The following is a 25,053-nucleotide window of genomic DNA, read 5'->3' as shown; positions in this document are numbered from 1 at the left end:
GCTTTATAACCCAAAAAATATTAATGCATAGTCCTTAAATGTTTACAATTTCCTAAATAATACTACATATATAGCAATAATAATAGATTAATAGTAACATATGAGTGCTTGATCAATGATTCATATCAAGAAAACATGGTTGTGAATTCATCATATATGTTCCGATAAATCTTTTTGACGAAGATTAGTCGATGTTGAAGATTAGTCAATGTTAAATGATAGTGTTACTTCATATTTATATTATAGTTAATAAAATGCTAAATTGCAAGTTTGGTCCTTAAATTTCATAAACTTACGATTTTAGTCTCGTAACTTTTATAATAGTAACACATTTGCTTCCTAATTTTAGCCAATTTTATAAAAAGTTATTCCTATTGATTTTGACCAAGTCAACACACACGTAGATAATAACTCACTTGTCACGTCAACATGTGTGACAAGATATGTTGACACGACATATGATCAATCACTATTCAAGTGTGTTAACTTGATCAAAATCAGTAGGAGCGGAAATCTTTTACAAAAGAGACTAAAATTAAGAGGTTAAAAGTGATATTACAAAAGTTAAAAAACTAAAATCACAAGTTTGTAAAAATTATAAGGGCACAAATGTAATTTATCATTAATAAAAAAAAGTATGGGCACCCTTATTCAAAGGTTGATTTTGGAAGATTTCCTTCTTTATTTATTCAATATATTTGGAACATTTATCAAAACGAAAAAAAATTCCTAGCTGTTGTAATTGTGACATTGAAGGTGGGAGCAGGGAAGATGTTATAGTTCATGAACCTGCAGTAATTTTGTATCATCAATAATTTGTCACCAAGTATATTTTTATATATTTTATATATTTTCATATGCACCGTTTGCTCGTGAGAATTAAATGTACATTGATTTTACTTGTTTATCCATCTAAATCCAAATTTGTTGACTTGTTGTCATCATTGGAAAAGACAAATTAAAGAAAGACTTCAAACAATGAAACAACTACCGGAGACAAAGCAGAAAGAGTTATCAGAGCATCATCCAAGTGGATAACCATGCCATATATCTTTTCCTTGTCTCGTCAGTTTGTGACTATATATATATATTTTAGTATTTCTAGCTAGGTCTCCAAAATTCAAATTCTTGATCATAAAAATTTAAAAATTTATCATTCAATATTAGTTATACGTAAATAGTCATCATCATAATATTTATTAATTAATATATTCTTATTCATTATTAAAGGAGCTAGCGGTGGTTCGAACTCCAAATTCTTTACTGCTTCATACTAATAGTTTCTCTAATAAATTATCGGAAAAACAAAATACACATTAGTTGTGGCTTATTCAATTTTATAAGTTCTATTAATTGCAACAATATTAGGTCAATTCTAGGGCGGGAGACCATTATACTAAATTGTAAGGAAAGAATAAAATAAAAAGAAAATTGGTAAAGGAGGTAAATACTACAGTACTATTGTTTTCATTCCTAGTTTTATCATCTTCTTTTTCTTTATTTTTTTTTCAAAGCTAAAAAATTGATGTTAAAAACTTTTTCTATCACAAGATGTGTGTCAAGAATGGAACAAAAATAACCTTTCATAAAATAAGGTCACCCAAAACAACTAAAAGAGATTTTACTACAAATTCAATCTAAACAAGCACTTGACTTCTTAGTCTTTTACCACTAAACAAAAACATTAATTTGATACAACAATTACACTGAGGGCTGAGCCAATTTCTTATACTGTATTTAGAAATACATAAACTTTTGTCCAGAAGTATTTAGATAAGATCACGTGGATCTCCTCTAACTAAATTAAAGTTTTGAATTTAATTTCTGACTTGGACATACAACAGTCTTAAAACTTTTAGAAAGAGCTTGTCATCTATTTGAGTCAACAAGCCTCGAAGAATTAATTATGTAGTAAATTGCAGAAATACCTAATTTAAAAAAAGAAATAGATGAATTTTTTTATATAGTTGGCCAATGTTAGTACATAGAGTTTTTATTCCAATAAAAATGTAATTATTCAAATATTTGAACTATGCCACATGGCATGATCTTATTGGATCCATAATTCATGATTGGTGGTCCTGTAGTAAAATACCTCCATGGCTTTATTCTACTTCCATACCACATCCAGTTGGCATCCATCACCAATTTAAAGAGGAATTTATTTTTTCCAAATCATACAAAAATGGGGTCTACCTTAATACACCAAGCATACTTTGAATTATTTTATGAATACCATTGACACCAAATACAATCATTACTCATATTTCTGGATATAGCATTTATGAACAAACCCAAAAAACATGAGCCTAAAATCCATTAAAGTATAACCAATGCCCAAACAAAACCTTCCAGCTTTTAAAGTTTGCTTAGCTGGAACCAGCTTTTGGACCCTCCATCCCCAAGTTATTGCTCCATCACAAGTCCCACCATCCTATGCTACCATATACCACAATCCCTCTCTATTTCTTCTAATCTTTTAAAAATTCAAACCGCTAAATTTCATGTCAAATAAATATAAAATATGAAAAAGTAAGGTTTAGACTTTAGAAATACACCGTCAATATAAAATAATTTTACACTACATTCAATTAAAATCAGTCATTTGTCATTCAAGTGTGTATTGTATATATATTTGAAAAATAATTATTAAATATGTAATTCTCATTATACATCAATATAAAACTAATTTACACTGACGATATATATCATCATGTCTCTAACAATTAAAAATCTAGTTAATCTGTCGTAGTTCGGTTCAACCAGAATATGTTAAACCGAATGGTTCGGTCTAATTTTTAAAACATTACTTGATTTCCTTCCTCACTATATATACACCCTTTCTCTAACACATTCTCTCATATCACAACAATCAAAACTTCTCTCTATCTCTTTCTCTCTGTCCAAAATGGCTTCTAGTTCTACTTACAATGAGTTTCATATGTTTATGCTTATTGGCATAATGGTTAGCTCTATGGTAGCTTCTTGTGCTGGTAGCTTCTACCAAGACTTTGATCTAACATGGGGTGATAACCGTGCTAAGATATTCAGTGGTGGACAACTTCTATCACTTTCCCTTGACAAAGTCTCTGGCTCTGGCTTCAAATCCAAGAAAGAGTACCTATTTGGAAGAATTGATATGCAACTTAAGCTTGTTGCTGGCAATTCTGCTGGCACTGTCACTGCTTACTACGTATGTTTTTTCTTTTTAATGTCTACTATAATCATATTTTTTACACCATTTTTCATTATATTATACTCTCTTTTTTAACAGTCATTATATTATCAATACCCTTTTATAGATTATGCAATCTTGTTAATAAATAGCTTAATTAAGCAATTATATCATAGTAAAACAAAGTCAAATTCTTTGCATATATATAAAGCTATAAGGTGTTGTGATAAGTTATTTCATAAGTTGTTTTCATTTTTTTTTTCAACAATGTCACAAATACTTACATCAGTAGATAAATTCAAATAAGTCAATTCAAGTCTTATCAATACAACAAGGTAAACATGTCAATATACACTATTTTTTGTTATTTTATTTTTCAAACTACATAAGTATTATGAAATGATATAGTATTATGATCAAGTGGTGTACAAAAAAACTTTTTTCTTTGGGTATACCATCATTAATTCTTTACCCTTGTTTTTTACTTTATACCATAATAGAACTATACTCATTTAATTTGATCATTATTTTTTCTTTCTCATGCTTGCTAGTAAAGTAATAGACTGTGTGTGTTTTAGACTTTTAGCTAACTTTAGTATTGATTCTTCAAGGACATAATTTTTGACATCTTGGAATATAAGACCATTATTGACATACTTTTACACTTTAGACAGCAACCTTTGTCAAATTCAACTGTGCATTCACGAGAAGCTGTAAATTACTAGCAAACAAGAATTCCATTTTGTTGTCTACAAACAATTAGTACTACCTTAACTATTCATTACATGTTGCTTTCATTTTCATGCATACATTTATGTACATTAATCAACTTGGTCTTTTTTTAAACGGTGAATTAATTTCACTTGCTCGTGACAGGGGAATATAGTATAACTTTCAAAATTGTTTAAACTACATGCACATAATTTCATATACTTGTTACACTAAAACAATCAAATAACAAAACAAACAATTATCCAAAGAAAAGTTCCTTTACTTTTTGGTAATGCCATGTCAATAATTTAGAATAATTTATATTTGGTTTTCTACAGCTGTCATCCCAAGGGCCAACCCATGATGAGATTGATTTTGAGTTCTTAGGAAACACAAGTGGTGACCCTTATATTCTTCACACAAATATCTTCACTCTAGGTAAAGGTAACAGAGAGCAACAGTTCTATCTTTGGTTTGACCCCACTAGAAACTTCCACACTTACTCCATCATTTGGAAGCCTCAACACATCATGTAAGTCACTATATATGTTACTCAATTATTTCACAATTCTTAGATAGAAAATTGTATTTGGGTCACTGAACTATGAAATACGAACACTCCTTAGACTAGGCGTGTCTTGATGTCAAACACGCGTCAATATCTAACGACGACATTTGCGATTACATTAAGTTATGTCATTTTCTCAAGTTATTATTAGTGTCAACGTGTTAGTGTTTATGCTTCATAATTAGGTCTGTAAATAATGCATGAATTGGATTTATTGCAGATTCTTGGTTGATAACATACCAATAAGAGTATTCAAGAATGTTGAATCAATTGGTGTTCCTTTTCCAAAGAACCAACCAATGAGAATCTATTCCAGCCTGTGGAATGCTGATGATTGGGCCACAAGAGGTGGATTGGTGAAAACTGATTGGTCCAAAGCACCCTTTACAGCATACTATCGTAATTTCAAGGCCACTCAGTTCTCAACTAAGTCTACTTCAAGTGCAAATTCTGATGCTGATTGGCAAATAAATGAGCTTGATGCTTATGGCAGAAGAAGATTGAGATGGGTTCAAAAGTACTTCATGATTTATAACTATTGTAATGATCTTAAGCGATTTCCACAAGGTGTTCCTGTTGAGTGTAGCCACTAGTAGGCACTTTATAAGGTTCTAAGAGATCAACAAAAATGTCACTTCTTAAGTTGGATTAATTATTTTAATGGTCTATGTAAAATATGTCTTAGATTATTTTTTATGGCTTGCTCTGTTTTTCTTGTTTCAAAAGTAAAATCTAGTATTTCGTAGTTCTGTTAATGTATATTAAGGGGGTCATGTTCATATAATAAAAAGTTATATTCAAGTTTATGTTGCTCTGTGGGTTAATTAAGATATAAGGCTGCAAATTCATATTCTGATCATTTATAATTATAAATACAACTACTATTAAATATTTTAAAAATGTATTGGACTAAAATAATCCCAAGCTAAGTTGCATTGGTATAATATAAACAGTTTATAAAACTTGAGCAATAATCACATGCTAAGTTTGATATTTTTTTAAACATAAAATAGTTTACGTGTGTTTGATCCTGAAGATCATCAGGATAAATAAAAAAAATTCTAAAGATCAAAGAACACTTATAAAGCTACTTGTATATTACATTACCTATCAACGAAATTTCACATCAACGTTAGGATTCAAATCTAGGTCATTCGGAGACATGAGTTGAACATTTACCGATTGGATCAACCTTCATTGTCATCAAGTTAGTTATCATTTTAGCAGGAAAAGGAGACTAGGTGATAAACTGAATGGTACTGTACAAGTTTTGTTAATACAAACTCAGTCAGAGGGTGTGCTTTCAAAGTTTCAATAGAAGAAAATCAGATGATTAAAAATGGGAACATTTCAAAATCAATTCAAATGGGTGGCCTCTATTGGTTGCACTAGTTCAATTTGTATACTCCTATATTCTCTTCTCAAACGCAACAATATGGGAGCATGACAGGTGCAAACGTTAGAGTTGAGATAAAAACAAAACTGTCATTATTCAAAGTGAATTGAATTTGCAACTTAAGTAACGAATGAAATATTTTAGGAGAATGTTAACTTGTGCCCTTAAGGCACATGTTAAGGAAGCAAAAATAGAAATTATTAAATGCTAATTTGTGCATTTTGACTTTTGAAGCATTAAATTTCTTGTATCATTAAATGATGAATTTCTATTTTGATATATCTTAACATGTGCTCTAAGGGCACATGTTAACAAGACCCAATATTTTAAAAAATTTGTAAGGCGCAAATACTTATGCAGGACGCAGAAATAAATTCTCTATGAATAATCACTAGATTTTGGCAGTTGTAGAAGTAGAAGCAGTCACCAATCCACTAGCAGCATACTGTTATCAAGACAGAGACCCATGGGCAGCACATAATAAACATAGGAAAACAAGATCCGTGAGAGGTTCAAGAAACGTGACAAAAGTCTTCCAAAAGTCAACATCATTTGTCTTAATCTGTTTTAGTAATAGTGGTTTACACGTTCATATTTTATTTATTTAATCAAGTAAATCTATTTTTTTTTTTTTGACAATGATATAAATCTAATCTGATGGCATGTATTCATCTTTTTCTTTCCCGTGACCGTCGCATGGATTTGACCAAACAACGACTTGTAAGGAAAACTGAACATCAATCTCATTCCACTTACTGTATGCTAAAAAATATCGTATACTACTCTATACCAACATCAACATGCATGCAACCCAGAATAGTAGAGACTCATAGTAAATGATTGTATCAACAACAAAAAAATACAGGTCAAAGAAAGAAATATACTTTAGTTTTGGACGAAGTAGCCCGTGATCCATCATAGACTCGTAGTCATGCTATGAGCTAATGTTGTCTAATGAATCAATGATCAAGTTGGTATTTAAAATTAGAACAAACACAATTTAGTTCAAAATTCAAAATTTGAATTGGGTGTTACACTATTTAAAATTGTAAACATAGGTTATTTTTATCCTTAAGTTTTACACAGACGTGTATCCCTCAAACTTAGAATCTACATGTAGTTCATGAATTGAGTTTGCATAAACTGAGCTGAGTTATCCTTATGAGGAAAAAATATATATTACACATGAATTAACGCAAACATACTTGAATTAAGTTCAAGTACAATTCTCATGAGGAAAAAATAAAACACAACAAATCATTCAAAAGAACACTTACCTATGTAATGAAATGCTAATGAAGGATCTTGTGCAACTTTGTTTACATTTGGATATGGTGTGAGAAAGGTAGTGGTGAAGTCAAAGATTGGAAAATGAAAAATTGTTTTCGAAAATAAATGTGACAGACATTTTGAAAATTAGAGTTTTTTTTTTTTGACAAAAATTAGAGTTAGTTAAAGCTGCTAGTACCAGGTGAACTCATATTGGCCGAATTGTGTCAGAGGGGTGTAACCAGAAATCAAAAGGGTGTACTAGGTAATTTAGGTCCAAGTATCCATTCATTGACAACCAGCAAAACAAACAAGTCAAATTTTCTTGAAGCAGTTTAAATATTGCAACTCTGTAAAAAAAAATATATATATCTACAGCAAACCAACTAAACAAATCTCTATAAGGTTCTTCTTAATTTCCATCACTTTTTCCTCCTACTACTAGAAATATCAAGTAACAAGATACTTGCCCATTATTTGGTTTTCCAACACTAACCTGATATTTGTTCCAATCCTACAAACAAATTTCTGTGCTGATGATAGGTAGTGTAAAGATGCAACTAGTCATTTTTATCTGTCTGATTGAATAATTTTTTCCTTGACATGATCTGAAAATTTGACACTTGGTCGCTGCAGATTCTGCACAAAACAAGCTTAAATAAACTATTGGTTTATTTGGAGAAACCAATTTTGGGAATTAATACCTAACTATGCACATACCGGTGTTCTGCAATGTATGTTAAGATCATCATTCATCTGGCTAAGACGGTCCTTTGCAAGTTGTTCGGTTTCAAATGCTTTCCTGCAGGCTTCTTTCACCTGAAAACATACAGAATAAAAAATGTCCTAGATTGATTAGTACTTTCCTCTTATTTTTATACTACATTATCACTAAGTTGCATATAAAGATGTGGAAAATGGTTGAATCTATTTAGTTACACAGGTGATGAAACAGATTAAGTCTTGAAAATCTTAGGAACAATTCAAAAGCAGTCCAATAATGACAATGAAACTACAATCTCATAAGTTCAAATGCAATTAAAAAAATGGCAAAGTTACTTTGAATTTCTCACTACAAAGGTGCCCTCATACTAGAATACGGCCAGAATTTGCTTGAGGTTTTATTTCTAAATGGTTATAAACTTGTCAGAAATGAAAGGCCTGGAGTCAACATTTCATCTGAGAAAATAAATTCATATCCAATCTCTCTTGATGATTTTTCACAATGTTTGATAAGATGGTGTGTGTACTCATTTTTCTATCATAAGAGAGAAAAATAGACAATTGTGAAATTAAATAACAGTAAACAGCATTGCAGAAGATAATTATAGAGTTGACCAAACTTATTTGAGAAATAATTATCGAAATTGAGAGTCGTCAAAAGCTTCGCATAATAAACATCACTAGCAGATGATAAGAAAAGTAGCAATTTACAGAATGATAAAATGATCATATTAGAAATAACAGAAAATGAATGATGTTAATGTACTAGTCATGTCAATCTCCATGCAAAACATTAGAGACAAGTCAAAGATCATGTGACACTCACCTGACTTCCATTAAAAATAGGAGTATCATTGACACTATCACTATCAGTATAACTTTCTAACATGTTTCTGAGATGGGATACTTCCTTCATAAGGTCTTGGGCAACCTCTTCGGCATCTAGCAACTGATTTCTAGAAAATTCAAATGCTCTTTCTGCATGAAGGCGAAAAGAAGCACAATTCAAACATGTGCAAAGCCCTCTGCATCCTCTTGGGTTTCTTCTCAAAATTCCTTTCCGGAAATCAGCAGCAGGGGATCTAAATTGATCTGTGACTTTCAGTTTGGACAAACACCCAAGTGTTTCAGGTGATTTCTCCTCAGTAGACAAGACAGGTGTAGCCTCTTCTTCTCTAGTTATAACTTCATCAGTTATAGGTCCTGAAGGTGTGACTAGTAAATCTCTATGAACAGAAATTGGTGAACCAACGGAGTTCTCCAGCTGGTACAGTCCATTTAATATAATCTGTTTATCTTGTAATTGAGATATTGGGCTTGAACTATCGATATTTAAATCACAAGCTTGTAACTCTGTTTCTTGCTGAGCACCAGAATTGCCTGTACTATCGTCCATAGAAACACAACCATCTGAAATTGGAAGTGGTCTGTGATCCAAAAGCTTCTGAACTTTTGAGTGATGATCATTATTTGAAGCACCTAAGAGTAGTATAAGTTTAGTTTTAAACAACCAATGCAGATTAAAAGAAGTGAAAAGAATTACAAAACTGAATGATATCTTCCGTTAGAATAAGAACCGATACTTACAGGAATTAGACTCAACAGTTTCCAACAAAATCGGAAGCAATCTTTTGTAGTTGAAAGATCCAGTATGTTTAAATAACTTCATCCGTGGACAGCGATTTAGAACCTGGTAAAAATCACTTCATCAAATATATTTCCAAGAAAAAATTAACACAAGGGAAAAAAGTATTATTGTAATCAATGAGAAAGTGGGAGAAGTCATAAAAAGAATGTAGGTATTTTGGAGATATAAAAAAATGGTCCTGACCTGTGTTGTCTTGGATTGAGATCCATTTTCAATCTCACCAGAAAAACTAGCATTTTTTTTATTGCTTCCTTTTGAAGGCATCTTTGAACCATAAACTAGGCCATTCAGAAGACTTCCTGCTTTATCACCACCATGTGCTGCAATCTCTGGCAACTCTGGTCTAGGTTTTTCATTTGAGATGCTGACATGACTTAAAACCACTGCATCATCACTTTTGCTGATTGCATGGCCGCTTGTTTCACTCTCCTTCGTGTCTAGCATATTAGGATCCAATTGACATAGACTCTGACCTTTAGGAGGGCATCTACTAACAGATTCATGCTCCTCCAGATTCACAAATTGTTCTCTTTCATCATAATCAACAGTGAATCCTTTTTCGTTGCTCGAATGATGCTTGAAAGAAATGTTGGGGATATCATCATTAATATTAAGCAAATTTTGGTCTTTGGGTGGTGGCTCACTAGAGTTTTGTCTAGATATTGTGTTGTGTACTTGGTTAAAGCCACCATCTGGGACAGTCTTAGCACAGTGAAAATCCATCATTACTGAACAAGGATCGATCATTGATTCACTCAAGCATTCATCTTTGGAACTGATCTCAGCTTTCTCAGAATGTACCTGAACAGATGGTCCAGATAAACACTCATGTACCATTTCTTTTGCATCCAATTGCATTGGCAATTCAGTGAAGTCTTGGGAAGATGTCAATTTTGGCCGGTTGCCATGAGATGACATATTAGCAGGATTGACTAAGATGTCATTTTCCAAAGCATTAGAGTCAGCTCTGTCCTGGACAAGGTCACAAACCGACATTTTTCTGTTCATAGAAGCTTCTTCACTTTGAGAAGGCAAAGGAAGTTGGAATTCCTGTGCATACAAATTCGCCCCATCTTTGTTATGATGAGTCTGATCACCAAATTTTGATGTACCTGTAAAATCAGCTAGCACCTTTATTGTTGATATCTAACCAACATCTAATATATAATATAATTTATATTGCATAAGGGACTGAAAACACGGTGGTTACCAGAGTCATCTTTGGTAAGATTCTTCAAATATGGAAGCAATCTTTTATAGTTGACTGAACCTGGGGTTTTGATCAGCTTCCCATGCAAATATGGTCTATTCACCTGCACAGACATCCCAGGTTACATGATATATCTAAATTAACAACAAATGTAAAACATATATATGTATATATCATAAACTATAAACACGGAAGGTATTAATTAGAAAGTTTACTGGTCACTACAATGAAAGGTTAAACATCTCAACACCCCTAAAAAATTGACAGCCAAGACTAGAGTCTGACCAAATTGTATTCGGTAGCACATCTATAAATATAATTTAGCAAAGATGTCAACAAAATGTCTAAACCTTTATTGGTAGAAAACAATGATTTGAAAATATGACAAATTCTTACATATTTACTCTTAAGAGGTTCATTCCTCGTGTCGGCTTTGGGGCATAAAGCTTCAATAGCATTTTCCTGAGTGCTCTTGGTCAAATCCATAGGTTTGACGTGACACGCATCCTTGGGCATAATCTGCATTTGGTCTACACTGAGCACTATATTGTCATGAGCCATTGCTGTACAACCTTCATTCAAAACATCAAGCTGCTCTGAGTCACTGTTCTGATTAGTAGCCTTATCACAATCGAGATTGTTCCCATTGATAGAACCTTGCTTATAGTCACCATGGTCCAAAGCATTTCCAACATCTCTAGCACCACAAAAACCTGCAGTTGGATCCACCTTTGATTCACTCGAACATTTATCATTCAAATCCACAGATGGCATAGATAAACACTCGTCATTCACTTCCTCAGTATCACGCATGATACAACTATCAGTCACAGTTTCAGGTTTAGAACCTTCATGATTATCAGATGACAAAGGAAGTTTCAATCCTTGTCCACTCAATTTTGGTATACCTAAAAATTTATGAACACAGTTACTTCTATCGCACATTCGCACATATCAAACTAAACCCTCATCTACACTATGCAACCAATAAATAATAAAAGATTTTCTGCATAAAACACTTACCGAAATCAGCTCCCATAATATTCATTAGCCTTCTGTAATTGACTGAACCCGGGGCTTTGAACAATCTCCCTGGTAAACGTGGTTTGAGTACCTGCATCAAGATTCCAATCAACTAGCGGCACATATTGGGAAACCATAGACAGAAAATTTCATAGTTAAAACTTAAAAGTATTTTGAACAAAATTGTCTAACTAAATCATAAACTATGAGGAAAATAAAATTTGAAAGCATTACAGGCCCTTACAGATTTGCTCTTGAGAATGGAACTATTTCTCAGGCCATCTTTAGTACCCGAAAAGCCCTCAGTAAGAAGAGTCTCTTCTGTTTTCCTCGCATCTGTGTTAACTTCTATATTACTGCAAATCACAGCATCAGGTGGTGTTGTTAATACATGTTCTTCACCCAAATCATCGATTTTCTCTGAACAATCACCACCATTTCCCCCACCATTTTGCACGTGAACTTGCAATTTTGGACTTTCATAAGACGATTCAATGTTTCCCCGATCAAAATTCTGAGGCTCACAAGAAAGCCCCAAATCAGTAATCTCAGCCGGTTGGATCTTCCCATCAATGACACGGGCATTGCCATTTTTACCACTTGAATGCGATCCAAACCCTAATTCAGGAACCTCAGTCGGTTCAATCACAACGTTTTGTGTACTTGACTCCGATCCAAACCCTAATTTGGCTGTTTCCTCATCGGAATCAACCGCACTCACATTGGACAGCGCGCTTCCAATTACACCTGAAGAAGCACCAGCACTGGACAGCGGAGAATAAACTCGCCTTGCACGAAGGTCCTTCGTCTTAGCGCATGCAAGATCACCGTCACCATGTTTGGCTTTCTTGCGAAGATCCTTAACAAGAACATTGTCATCCGAATCCGATTCGCAATATTCCTTGCAAATATACAAATCGGAAAACCTTTGAGTTGCAACATTTCCAACAAAAGGAACAGGAACGGGATAGTGTTTTTCTTGAATCGGAACAGGATCGGAGCGGATCGGACCGGAGCGGTTACGGTGTAAAAGGAGCTGTGTTCTGCTGCGGGTGAGAGTAGAAGACGGTGGTGGAGAACGGTGGTTCCGTTTGCGGGAATTTCGGATCGCGTCCATGGCTGCTGCTTTGCTCTCGAAGAGTGTGAAATTTGGCGCCTTATTTATTATAGATATATGTGATGGCGGGAGCAAAGGGTTGTGTTGGCGGGAAAATTATGCGTGTTGTGAATTGTGATGAGATGTTTTCTCTCCCGACCCCCCCAATTCTTTTATACCCCCCGAAAATCTCATTTTGCCCCTTGCGGTATAAAAAATTTTTGCCAAACGACTTCGGTTTTTAGAAACCGCAGGAGTAGGACTTCGGTTAATATAACCCGATCGCTGACAGACTTCGGTGAACGTTAACCGAAGTGTTTCTGTATATAAATATTCTGCTGTCACTTCTTATTATTCACAAAACGAGAATTTAAAAAGGTTACGGAAAGAAGATCGATTTTTGACGCATTTGAGGCTTGAAATCAAGATTGAAGCATCATCTAATGGATTCAAGACGCACCAAAGCACAAAACTCAGGTAACCACCGATTTAAATTCGTTTTTTCTTGCGTTCATAGGCTCTGTTTTCGCAGGTGTTCTGACAGTAACCCTTCGGGTAATATAAACCGAAGTCAAGTTATGTGACCTTCGGTTTATACGAACCGAAATGTTGATCCTCTGCGTTAGGCTTAGGCTTGGCTTGACTTGACTTCATATTGACTTATAAACTGTACTTCATATTGACTTGGCTTTATTTTGGCTTCATATTGACTTCATAGTGTGTCTTATGTGTTTAATTAGTGTTGTAATAGGATTGTAAATATTATGTGTGGTTGATTGATTGTTTTTTCATTTGCGTATGCTGTAGTTACGGAAGGCGAAATTAACGAAGTTGTCGAAGTTAGGCGACCTGTTGTGCTTGGCCTTTTTGCAACGGCCATTGTTCCATCTGGTCAACCAAGAAGTCCTCCTAATGTGCCGCAGCCGATAGAAATTGACACGTCGTCTCATTTTGCGACTGATAGGGAAGAGAACGACAGAGATGAGTTGATCAAATGGGCTCGAAGCGTGTCGCAAAGTTTAAGGTTCGCAATTATAGTTAGGCGATCCGATTCGGGCGAGAAGAGAAAGGCTCAATTGGTGTTAGAGTGTGAACGTAGTGGGAAGTATGTTCCAGCCAAGAAGAAGTTGAAATCCGATACCTCCGGAACAAGAAAATGCGAATGTCCTTTCCGACTCCGTGGGTATTACAACAAGGCAACAAAACTATGGCGTTTGACTGTTGTCAACGGTATGCATAACCACGAGTTGGACAAAGGGCTTGAAGGGCATCTCGTGGCGGGGCGTTTGAAACCGCAAGAGAAGGAATTTATGGACGAGATGACAAGGAATGCGGTCGCTCCAAAAAACATATTGTCCACATTAAAGGAGAGAGATCCGGAAAACAAGACCTCTGCAAAGCAAGTGTACAACGCTCGTCATAGGTACAGAGTTAAAATGAGGGCGTCCATGACTGAGATGCAACACTTATGTAAGAAGCTTGATGATAACAAGTACTACTACAAGTATCGGACGGTTGTTGAAGATGGAGTAGAACATCTTCAAGATATATTCTTTGCACATCCGAGGTCCATAACTTTATTGAACTCTTTTCATACTGTGCTGATGATGGACTCCACATACAAAACCAGCAAGTACAAAATGCCGCTGTTTGAGATAGTCGGATACACTTCGACCGAGAAGACATTCAACGTTGCTTTTGCCTGGCTCAGTAACGAAAAGGAAGACAACTTTATATGGGCTCTGCAACAACTACGTTGTTTGTTAAGGCGTGAGACAAATTTGCCGAAGGTTATCTTGACGGATCGAGATTTAGCTTTGATGAATGCTATTCCGGCTGTGTTTCCAGAAGCGGCGGCGTTGGTTTGTCGGTTCCATGTTAAGAAGAATGTGAGGACCAAGGCAGCCGAGCTGGTCAAGGTGAGGGATGGGGAAAAGGTCAAGGCGGCGGACATGAGGGAAAGAGTCTGTTTGGCGTTCGAGGATGTGTTAGATTCGTCTACTGAGGCTGAGTATACTGAAAATGTTATGGCTTTTAGGAAGTTATGTGAGAGGTGGCCAAAATTTGTTCGGTACGTTGAAGAGACAATTTTGGACACTGACAAAGAGAAGCTCGTGAGTGCATGGGTGGACAAGTATATGCACATGGGCAACCATACGACAAATAGAGCCGAAAGCGCACACGGTGTTTTGAAAAGTTACTTGACCGACGGTCTCGGTGATTTGGTGAAGGGTTGGGAATCGATTCACAGAATGTTAGGCAATCAATTCACCCAAGTGCAAACTGAATTTGGCCAGAACATGTCTGTGTATGGACACACATACCGGAAGAAAACACTTTACTCGACTTTGATGTTTAAAGTCTCTAGACGTGCAATGAGATACATCCACACTGAATCAAAAAGAGTCGAGTCTACTGGTATGGATAGCATGAAGTGTGGTTGTCTGATGAGGACTAATTACGGGCTGCCATGTGCGTGTTTGATTGCCAAGAAACTGCACCACAATAGGCCTATTAGACTCGATGAGGTTTACAAACATTGGAAGATAATTTGTTTCCAAGATGAAGAAGTTGGTGGCGACGTCGAGGACGATTATGCGTGCACGGCAGAGTGGCAAGCAATTCAGGTGCGTGTTTATTAAAGGCATAATACACTTATTTTACGATTTTACGATCATTATGCGTTGGTTTTTAATTTTTAATGGCATATTTTTTTTTTTTTTTGTTTTAGGAACGATTGAGGACAGCTGATGTAAGCATGAAAAATGAGATCCGAGATCAACTCCGCAAGATTGCGTATCCTACAACCACCGATGTGGAGCCTCCGACCACAAATGTAAAATCAAAAGGGGCTAAAAAGAAAAAGGTGGTCCGTGGAACAAGATCCACCAGCAGAGATAAGTCTCGATGGGAGCATGTTGAAGAATATTTCACAGAGACACAAGCGTCGCAATCGTCAAAGCCGTCTCCGTCAATTCCGTCCCACTCAAGGCCATCATCATCACAACCTACCGCATCAAACCCTATGCCTACGGTGTCTGAAGCTCCGCTCACTGTGTCCAACCCATTGCCACTAACCTCATCATCTCAAATTTTTGGAATTAACCACATGCCAAAATTCATGCATCCCTTCATTGAAGATATCATCAACGTGGACGGCGACGGCTATTGTGGTTACCGTGCCGTTGCATTGGCTCAGAGAGGCAACGAAGATGATTTTGAACTGATACGGTGCAACATGAGCAGGGAGTTGCGATTGAATAAGGATATGTATGTTGCTATATTTGGTTGCGAGGAGCGTTACCAATATATCTGTGATGCACTACTCCCACCCCCGAGGACGAGGCAACGTACTAGTATTAGGAATAGTGTTGCACCGATGGATAAATGGTTCACGTTGCCGGATATGGGACATATCGTGGCCACCATATTGGATAGAGTAGTTGTTCAGCTCTCCATACTTCAAAACGGGCCTTGTGAAACTTTTTTCCCATTGCGTTCCATTCCGTCACCAAACCCGTCTTCAAGGGTTATTTGCCTTGGCGCGTTACCGGATCACTATGTTTTGGTAAAGCTTAAAGTTGGGTGTCCGATACCCAAATCAAACAAGTCGTGGAAGCAATATTGTGCTAAACAAAGTTTGGGTTGGGAAGATTCATTCATAGCTGCGCAACATAGGTTCGAGGAGATGATGAGCACCGAGAACGTTGTCCCCATCCAACTAGTTGGTGCAGGCAGTAGAGAAACTCCATTGGTGATTGACTGATCATTTGGCCTATTTTAATGTATTTTACGTTGTTATATATTTTGATGTAAAGAACATCCATTTTGTAATGATATGAATCGAGATGTAATGACATCCATTTTGTAATGAAATATATTGAAGTGATTTGGTGTTGTGTAATTGGTTGTGTCAATATAATGATATTGGTTGAAGTAATTTTGATGTTGTGTAATTGTATGAATAATTTTTCCAATATAAATGTGTCTGGATGAACAGCATTAACAATGGATTTCGCGTGGATGTCATTCCATGGAAGGTCGTGAGTTACAATATCATTGGTTGTCATGAAAATATATTTCGGTAACTAGGTACCGGAATTTACCCAGATTTCGGTAAATATCTGCCGAACCAGCCTATTTCCAGTGAACAAACGAAATTTTCGGTAGATTGGTACCGAAGTATGTTGTCATTCCGGCAAATAGTTACCGAACCGACATTTCGGTAAGCATCTGCCGAATCGTACAAATTCCAGTGAACCACTGAAATTTTCGGTAGATTGGTACCGAAATAAGGGGGTATGATAGTAAACTTCGGTGAATATTAACCGAACACATAAACTTCGGGGAATGCGAACCGAAATGTGTTTAAATTTTCAACTGTTTACTGGGGGTATAAAAGAAAACTGGGGGGTAGAAAAGATGTAAGCATATGCCTAAAAACTTGTTAAAAATCATATAAATAACTTAATCGATACGAACCCGTCAAATAATTTATATTTGATATTACACCGACACTTTTTGTGGTCGAGATTGGACCGACAATTTTTATTTTTATTTTTTTTTTGTGGTCAAGATTACACCGACATTTAGTTGTGGTTAAAATTACACCGACGAAATTGTGTGGCCGTAATTAGATTGAATGTAGTATAAAACCGCGGTATGTGTATAGTTGTGAAAAACACGTTTGAACAATTTCGCAACATGAGTGCTTCAAATCGGTCTGTTAATAACAATAGGGCGACATCTCATGCATTTTCAGTTAAGTTTCGCGGTAACGACGAGTTGTTCTGCGTTGACCTGTCGAACAATTTGACGACTATTCAAGCTCTTAAACGCCAGATCGAAGTCATGTATCGCTTCAAATACGGCAGACAAATCAAAATAGAAAAAATTGCGTATTACGAATCGACAATCGATCTGGCCAGTGATAATGTCGGTGGATATGATGAGCAACCGCGAAAATACGAGTGGAAGGAGTTGAAAAATGATGACGATGTGAACGACATGTTCAATGGGGTAGAAGTTGATCCGAAGTATCCACGTTTGTATGCTACCTTAGTAGTTACAAACTGAAATTTGGTTACTCATGTTGTTGAATTCTCAGTTATGTTGTCGTTGCATTTTCGTTTACGTTTTCGCTGATTTTTCAGTTATGTTGATGTTGACCTTTTAATTAATGAATGCTTTTATGTTGCACGTTTTTTATGCTCCATCTAAATTTTCTAAACGCTCGCCAAACGAATCAACACCCACCTACCGCATTTAAGCCCACCTAACTCCGCTAACTACCAATCCACCTCATTAACGCTCACCTACCGCCATAATGTGCACCAAACCCATCTTTAAATTCACGTGTTTTGTTGAATTCAACACTTGACAGAAAAAAAATAACGGGAAAATGGATGTCTCACTCACACAACGAATGAGATCTACTCTTGCGGCAGTTTACTTCGGCGATGGAAAACCGCATTTGTTTCGAATCAATGACGGTGAAACGTTCGAAGGTCTGAAACAGCAGCTGTACCAACTGAATCGCACCGTCAACAACCCGAACGACAATAGAACGGTATCAAATCTCCTGTATCGAAAGCCATCAATTGGTTCTGACGGACGCGTTGCTTTCACTCGTATGGCTGTTGAAAACAATGATGATGTTGAAACTATGTTTTCAATCTTCGAGCAGTACTCCTCCACGGGGCCTATCGAGCTAGATGCGACACTGACAAGATCAGTTGAAGCCATCCTTGCTTGTCTTGTTGGGCCGGAAGACCCAAATAGGCAAACTAAGTGATGCGACCGTGTTGTTATCGTTTTGTTTTTTAATTTGCCTAAGTGTGTTTTCCTTTTCATCTTTGTTGTGATTTTTAGTTTGCCTAAGTGTGTTTCATTTTCTTGAAGTTATAATTAATACTAGTCGGTGTAATTTCAAAGATTTCGGTGAGATTGAATACCAAATTTTATTTCGGTAAAAGCATACCAAATTTTTCCCAGATTTCGGTATTTAGGTACCGGAATTTTGACTCGCTCACTGGAAATAGGTAATTTCGGCAAAACTTTACCGAACTCGTAATTTCGGTAACTGAAACCCGAATATTACCCAGATTTCGGTAATATCCTACCGAACTTTTCTCTGGCTTACTGTTTTAGTTTGTTTCGGCAGAGTTTTACCGAAATATATCTTTTCCCAACGAATGACTTAAAACTATGTATCATCCGTGGGATCATATCCACGCGAAATCACCTGTTCGGATATAATCGTATTTCAAATGAAATTCATACATTCCAATCCAAATCCAATTAAAAAACAAATTAAAATGGAAACCGCATTCAATATAAATCCATGTTCATACATCCCAGGCAAAACGAAATTATACGGACAAATTGTTCCATTGTACACGGTAGGTTAAAACAAATAATAAAACATAGCGAAAACAAAAAATAAAAAACTACAAGCTGCTTGTTCCGGCAACCCTACATTCGGTTCTCAGTTACCGAACGATGTCAACAACACGTTCGGTTCGCAGTTACCGAAATGTTTCAAGATGTCAAAAGACTTCGGTTTTTATAAACCGCAGTACCCCCCAAGGGTAAAAAAGGAAATTCAGGGGGTATAAAAGAAATGAGGGGGGTCGGGAGAGAAATCATCTTGTGATGATTCCAATTAAAAAAATTGCATTAAAGAAAGTAAATTTTAAAACTTTAAAAAATTAAGTATATGACTGTTAATAAAATATTTTTAAAATGATTATTTTTTTTGTTAGAAAATGAATTTATTAACATGTGCTTCATTAAAAATTCATTATTACTATTAAGTTTAAAAACCGTACCGTTTATCAAACCGATGAGAGTGCCGGGTTACTGGTTCATTGGTTAAACCACTGGGTCACTGATCAAATCGCATGACTAAACCGAATCAAATTGGTGGAATGAACCGGTTTTTTTCTTTAATAAAATTATATAGTTATTAAATCGGTCGAACCGGATGACTCAGTCTCTAAAAAAATTCATGACACCTAAAAAATTTGAAAATGTCATAATGTGACAAGTTTGATTTTCTCTGATGCCAATTTGGGTGGGCTAATTTAGTTTCTTAAAAAAAAACTAATTATATGTATTAAATTGGATTGAATCGGTGATAGGCACCTATTTTTTTTATCTTATTAAAAAAATTATAACATATATATTTTAATTGTAAATATAATAAATTAGATTCATTATTTTTTTTACCACAACAACATTAGTTATTATAAATTAAAATGAGAGTTGAACAATTGAATCATCATTAGGCAAATAATAATTAAAATATAAAGTCCATAAAAAAAACAATAAATAAAATCTAAAGTCCATAAGAAAAAATCAAATGTGTTTTTGAAGCAAATAAAAACTTCTGAGAAAACTTAAAATATAATACAAGAATATATAGAATACAAAGTAAAAATATTTACAATTGAATAACTTAGTACAGTGGTAATATGTCTCAATTTTTATGGAGTGTTCAGTGGTTTGAAACTTACTTTTAACAATTTCTTATATTTTTAGACATTTAAAATCAATGCATGTTACCACAAAAAAAAATTACTACAAAAATGAGCGTTTCAACAAAAAAAATTATTTCCAAAAAAAAAAATCAAACTTGCACATAAATCGGCCGGTTCGTCGATTTTCTCAAACTCCAACACGGACGCTGCGACACAGACACAAACACCGTTAATGTAAAAAAATATATGACACCAATACCGCAATGATTTACCCAAAAATATTGGGACCCGAAATATATTTTACCCAAAATACTATTACTATTAGCTCATATAAAACAACAATGATTTTTATTCACCAAAAACAACAAGGATTTTCATCATTGCAGGTAACAATTCTAACTTGTAGTAAATTGTGGTCCACCTTAACTATGCCTTTTGAGCCATATACATCTACATCATCATCATGAAGCAACCCCATCCAAAAAAGCTCTTAGATTATTTTCTGAAGACCCACCTTCCTTCACAGCTTCTCTAGCCAACACTTTCCATTTATTTGCATTTTCTCTCAATTCTTTTCCTTTCTCTCCACTCCCCATCACCACTTCCAAACACCTTTTAATTTCATCACCTACCACAACTCCATCATCATTCACTCTATCATCCACCCTCACCCCAATCTTCCACACATCTTCTATTAACTTCGCATTAGTCGTTTGATCAGTCCATTGAGGAAACGCCACCATAGGAATCCCGGATACCAAACTTTCTAAAGTCGAATTCCAACCACAATGTGTCAAAAAACAACCCAACGAAGGATGCGAAAGAACCTCCATTTGAGAACACCATTTCACTATCTTTCCCTTCTCTTCCAACTCCTCTCTACAATCCAAACCTTCCTCCTCTCCTTCTTTCTCCCTAAGAATCCACAAGAACGGAAATCCACAATCCAACAAAGCACGTGCAATTTCCTCCGTTTGTCTCTTAGACAAAACAAAGTAACTACCAAACGAAACATAAATAACTGACATCTCTTTCTTAGTGTCTAACCATTCAACACAATCATTTGAAGGTTGGAAGATGTGTGTCTGACCTCCAAATGAATTATCTTTGGACGGATCTTTTCCGTCCAAAAATTCATAAGAAATCAATGGTCCAATTGAGATCATGGTCAATTTTTCGACGGCTCTCAACGCCTCTGGTTCCAATTTTTCAAAGGAATTAACAAGTATTGTTGTTGGGTTTGTTTCTATATCTACATCAAGCTCGTTAAATTGTTCTTCAAAGAGTGAACACATTAAAGCATAAATACTTGGAGATGAATCCAATAGAAACGAAGGTATATCACGTGATGAAAGCAATAGTGGTAATCCTGGCAATTCAATTGAACTTGAGAGGTTCTTAATGGATTCAGAGTATCCATGAAAGTAGTGATATAATATGTCGAAAACCGTGGCTGGTTGAACCCAGAGCAACGCCGTTGGGAGGTGAAACTCACGTGCCGTCTTGGCAGCCCATTGAAGGAGAAGGGAGTGAACTAAGCAAGTGAAAGGAGTACCTTGTTGTGAGTTAGAGAGTATGAGATTGGCCACATGCTCGGAGCCGCGACGTCTGAACTCTGCCGTGTAGAGTAAGTAATCGTCGTTGCCTGTGCCTTTAAAGCCGTCATCATAGCCGTCGGAAAAGGGTAGATAAGAGAGGTTAGGGAGGATGGGTTTGTTGGTGATGCGGTTGTTCATGTGTAGGGTGGTGGAGAGAGTGACATGTGCACCTAAAGCGATGAGTCGTTTTGCGAACTCGAAGGCGGGGTTTATGTGGCCTTGTACTGGGTATGGTATGAGAAGGATACGATGGTGGTGCGACATGGTGGTTGGTGGTGGAGTGTGGTGGAGCAAGATATATATACAAATTTGTTTTGAGTGTGTGCATATATATACGAATTTTTCTTGTGTGGGATGCAAGAAAACTTTATCCATTTTTTCTTGGTAGGCACTCTTTTATTATTTTGTGTGGAAAGGATATATTTTTTATTGTGAATTTGTGACGAATGCATTGACGAATTTCCATTCAAAATTCACATACTTTTCTTCGTGTCGTATCCAGACGAATTAATTACTATACCCCAGTTGATTGATGGGGATATGTTGAAAACATTAATACACACACCCATCCTGACTGTGTAAATGCAGACTTTTCTCGACCGCTGGAAATTCGGTCCCAATCAAACTAGACTCAGTAATGTTATGGGTCGCATAGGGAACCATTGAAGTTGTACTGTAGTACATAGTACACAGTCTCGTAAATTGATCTATTTAAAAAAATATCTATACAAAAAAATATTAAATCAGTTGGATTAAACCGGAAGACTCATCGATGAAGTTCTTTTGGAAAGTTACAACAATGAAACCACGTAAAATATTACTTTTATAAAACATTATTGTTGTCTGTCAAAAAAAGAAAAAACATTATTGTTAACATAATTGTCAAATGATTTGGTTGAAACATTATATGATTTCTTATAGTAATAAATAAGGAAGTGTATTTCACATAATGTTCAAATTTTCGTCATCTCAAACGTCACAAACCATATAACTGACATAACTTTTACAAATACTAGTAAAATGTTTTTCTTCCAATCGACTAGTCTTACCCAATGACTACGGACATATATTGTAGTAAAAGTAAAACAACTTTACAGTATAAAATTAGGTGAGTGCTACTCTGACTAGCTTTTAATGCTGACAATTTTTAATTTAAAATAAAAACTATGACTATTTTCGTTTCTTCAATTAAAATAGTGTATGTTTGATTTTAGTTCAATTCAAGTTACATATTTATATTTTATGCATTTTAATCGAATTGATATCTCAATCATGAAAATAAAAATAACATCAACTTAATAGAATTATTTTTAACTAGCGATATACCCGTGCTATCGCACGGGTCGTAACGTTACGCCGATTTTTTTTTAAGTCACACTTTTCGATATCAGATTTAATAAAGAAATTATTTCATTAACACAGTAATTTGATAAAAAGCATATTTTAATTAAGTAGACATTGATAACATTTTCTTAACATACATTTGCTTGCATAACCTAAAGTAGGTATCAAAATAAACTTACATGAGCACAACATTGTTGATTAAAATGTCATTGTCAACCAATCCATTACAACTTATATTTTAAAGACACGAAACTTGAATTGAATTCCAAATTCTAGTTGTCTAAGTACTGAACAATGTAGAGGCAAAATTCAAACTAATAATGACACATTTAGGTTTTGAGCAACAACTTGTTCTTGGTGTCTAATATTTTCAAGAAACTTGTCCTCAAATCATTTAAAATTTTCATGAGCAACAATTTCTTCCCCGTATATAATAGTTAATTAAAAAATTTCATCAACAACAATTTGTTCTTTGTATATAATAGTTAATAATTTTTTCATCAACAACAACATCTTCCCCGTATATTATAGTTAATATACGTTTTTCATAACCAAATACCTTGTTTCCTGTATAATAGTTAATTTAAATTTTTCATCACCAACAATTTGTTTCACGTTACGCCGATATTTTTAGAAGTTACACTTTGCTAATAAAAATTGAAAAAACTATAAATTTATTTAATCAGTATTATGAGTCAGTAGTATAATTTGTCCCATGTATGATTAATTTAAGGCTTAAATAGTCTATTGATCCCTTAAAAATATTTTAGGTTTCACAATGGTCCCTTAAAGAAAAAAAAGGTCCGGATTGGTCCTTTGAAGAAAAAAAAAGGCCCGTATTGGTCCCTTAAAGACATATATGTTTGTCATATTTGTCATTTCCGTTAAATTTTAACTCCAAATATAATAAAAAATTCCAATTGTTAAAATTTTGAAAATTAATAAGGTTTTTGGTGGAACACTTACACTTAATGACATCCACAATTAAGTCAACTAAAACTAACGTTTTTTGTAAAAAATTGACGGAAAGAACCAATGTGAGAAACAGATGTTTCCGGACCTTTTTTTCTTTAAGGGACCATTGTGAAACTTAAAATGTCTTTAAGGAGCCAATAGACTAATTAAGCCTTAATTTAATATATATGATAGTTATTTTGAAATTGTTATTAGTTTTATGAATGAGTAATATAATTTGTCCAATATATATATGATGATATATTTTCTTCCAATATATACTTTATTTAGTATATTATAGTTATGTGTTTCCCGTATTAGTTCATTATAAATTATAGATAAATGTTTCTTGTATTTAAAAAATTTATCACTTTTTTTTAAGCAAATTTTTTTTATCACTTATTTATTACAAATATTTCCCGTGTATAAATTAATAATATTACTTTGTCCCTTGTTTAATTTTTTGAATAATAGTATATTTTTAGTCTATGATTTATTTTCTTAAAAATACAAAAATAATTTTTTACTTATTTAAAAATACTAAAATAGGTTTTTACCTATCAATTAAAAAAAAATTATTTTGTAAAAAGATAATTAAAGTGAAGTCCAATGATTTGATGAGAAGAGACCAATTTTGCAGCCCAAGCCCAAAAATTCATTACCCAACACAAACCTTTATTACTCCCTCCGGTCCTTTTTATAAGAAACACTTTGAAATTTTTATTTGGTCCTTTTTATAAGAAACACTTTGATACAATTCCATTTATACCCTTATTAAATACAATCAAATAATTCATTATAATGCTAGTACATTAATTAGAGAAGTCTATTTCCCATACTAGTCAAAGGTTAGTTTT

The 25,053-nt window shown here is 34.7% G+C and overlaps 5 protein-coding genes across 7 annotated transcripts; 3 read left to right on the top strand and 2 right to left on the bottom strand.

Annotated features, from left to right (window-relative positions):
* Positions 1-2,715: 2,715 nt before the first annotated feature.
* Positions 2,716-5,260, top strand: LOC123914235 (xyloglucan endotransglucosylase/hydrolase 2). The gene is made up of 3 exons (XM_045965309.1): positions 2,716-3,193; positions 4,225-4,418; positions 4,675-5,260. Exons 1-3 carry the CDS (start codon positions 2,909-2,911, stop codon positions 5,045-5,047), a joined length of 852 nt encoding a protein of 283 aa, XP_045821265.1. The 5' UTR covers positions 2,716-2,908; the 3' UTR covers positions 5,048-5,260.
* A 2,163-nt stretch (positions 5,261-7,423) lies between these two features.
* On the bottom strand, positions 7,424-12,888 carry LOC123914234. Of its 3 annotated transcripts, none has more exons than XM_045965306.1 (9): positions 11,968-12,888; positions 11,724-11,814; positions 11,097-11,608; positions 10,701-10,803; positions 9,674-10,614; positions 9,430-9,532; positions 8,669-9,321; positions 7,840-7,938; positions 7,424-7,758 (listed from the first exon to the last, which is right to left on the bottom strand). In XM_045965306.1, the coding sequence occupies exons 1-9, from the start codon at positions 12,838-12,840 to the stop codon at positions 7,690-7,692; spliced, it is 3,444 nt and encodes a 1,147-aa protein (XP_045821262.1). In that variant the 5' UTR covers positions 12,841-12,888; the 3' UTR covers positions 7,424-7,689. The 3 variants fall into 3 exon arrangements, with proteins under 3 accessions (XP_045821262.1, XP_045821263.1, XP_045821264.1); XM_045965307.1 differs by having other exon boundaries at positions 9,674-10,602; XM_045965308.1 differs by having other exon boundaries at positions 9,674-10,602; positions 11,097-11,413.
* A 151-nt stretch (positions 12,889-13,039) lies between these two features.
* Positions 13,040-16,585, top strand: LOC123914581 (PKS-NRPS hybrid synthetase cheA-like). Its single transcript, XM_045965784.1, has 3 exons — positions 13,040-13,296; positions 13,627-15,446; positions 15,551-16,585. Exons 1-3 carry the CDS (start codon positions 13,263-13,265, stop codon positions 16,583-16,585), a joined length of 2,889 nt encoding a protein of 962 aa, XP_045821740.1. The 5' UTR covers positions 13,040-13,262.
* A 1,635-nt stretch (positions 16,586-18,220) lies between these two features.
* On the top strand, positions 18,221-18,613 carry LOC123914580. The gene has a single exon (XM_045965783.1). It carries the CDS (start codon positions 18,221-18,223, stop codon positions 18,611-18,613), a length of 393 nt encoding a protein of 130 aa, XP_045821739.1.
* A 1,985-nt stretch (positions 18,614-20,598) lies between these two features.
* On the bottom strand, positions 20,599-22,613 carry LOC123914233 (phloretin 4'-O-glucosyltransferase-like). The gene has a single exon (XM_045965303.1). The coding sequence runs from the start codon at positions 22,271-22,273 to the stop codon at positions 20,762-20,764; it is 1,512 nt and encodes a 503-aa protein (XP_045821259.1). The 5' UTR covers positions 22,274-22,613; the 3' UTR covers positions 20,599-20,761.
* Positions 22,614-25,053: the final 2,440 nt, after the last annotated feature.

This window comes from Trifolium pratense, linkage group LG3 (genome assembly GCF_020283565.1).
Source record: "Trifolium pratense cultivar HEN17-A07 linkage group LG3, ARS_RC_1.1, whole genome shotgun sequence".
NCBI lineage: Eukaryota > Viridiplantae > Streptophyta > Magnoliopsida > Fabales > Fabaceae > Trifolium > Trifolium pratense.
Note: the sequence above shows the minus strand (reverse complement) of the source record. Positions and strands in the feature narration are given on the sequence as shown.

Bases quoted from the DNA above. Each gene is read 5' to 3' on its own strand.
- LOC123914235 (XM_045965309.1), top strand. From the start codon at position 2,909: ATGGCTTCTAGTTCTACTTACAATGAGTTTCATATGTTTATGCTTATT. The intron at 3,194-4,224 runs GTATGTTTTTTC...GGTTTTCTACAG, and splicing joins GCACTGTCACTGCTTACTAC to CTGTCATCCCAAGGGCCAAC. The intron at 4,419-4,674 runs GTAAGTCACTAT...GATTTATTGCAG, and splicing joins TGGAAGCCTCAACACATCAT to ATTCTTGGTTGATAACATAC.
- LOC123914234 (XM_045965306.1), bottom strand. From the start codon at position 12,840: ATGGACGCGATCCGAAATTCCCGCAAACGGAACCACCGTTCTCCACCA. The intron at 10,615-10,700 runs GTAACCACCGTG...TAAAGGTGCTAG, and splicing joins TCTTACCAAAGATGACTCTG to CTGATTTTACAGGTACATCA. The intron at 7,939-8,668 runs GTGAGTGTCACA...GTATGTTTTCAG, and splicing joins CTATTTTTAATGGAAGTCAG to GTGAAAGAAGCCTGCAGGAA.
- LOC123914581 (XM_045965784.1), top strand. From the start codon at position 13,263: ATGGATTCAAGACGCACCAAAGCACAAAACTCAG. The intron at 13,297-13,626 runs GTAACCACCGAT...CGTATGCTGTAG, and splicing joins CACCAAAGCACAAAACTCAG to TTACGGAAGGCGAAATTAAC. The intron at 15,447-15,550 runs GTGCGTGTTTAT...TTTTTGTTTTAG, and splicing joins CAGAGTGGCAAGCAATTCAG to GAACGATTGAGGACAGCTGA.
- LOC123914580 (XM_045965783.1), top strand. From the start codon at position 18,221: ATGGATGTCTCACTCACACAACGAATGAGATCTACTCTTGCGGCAGTT.
- LOC123914233 (XM_045965303.1), bottom strand. From the start codon at position 22,273: ATGGATAAAGTTTTCTTGCATCCCACACAAGAAAAATTCGTATATATA.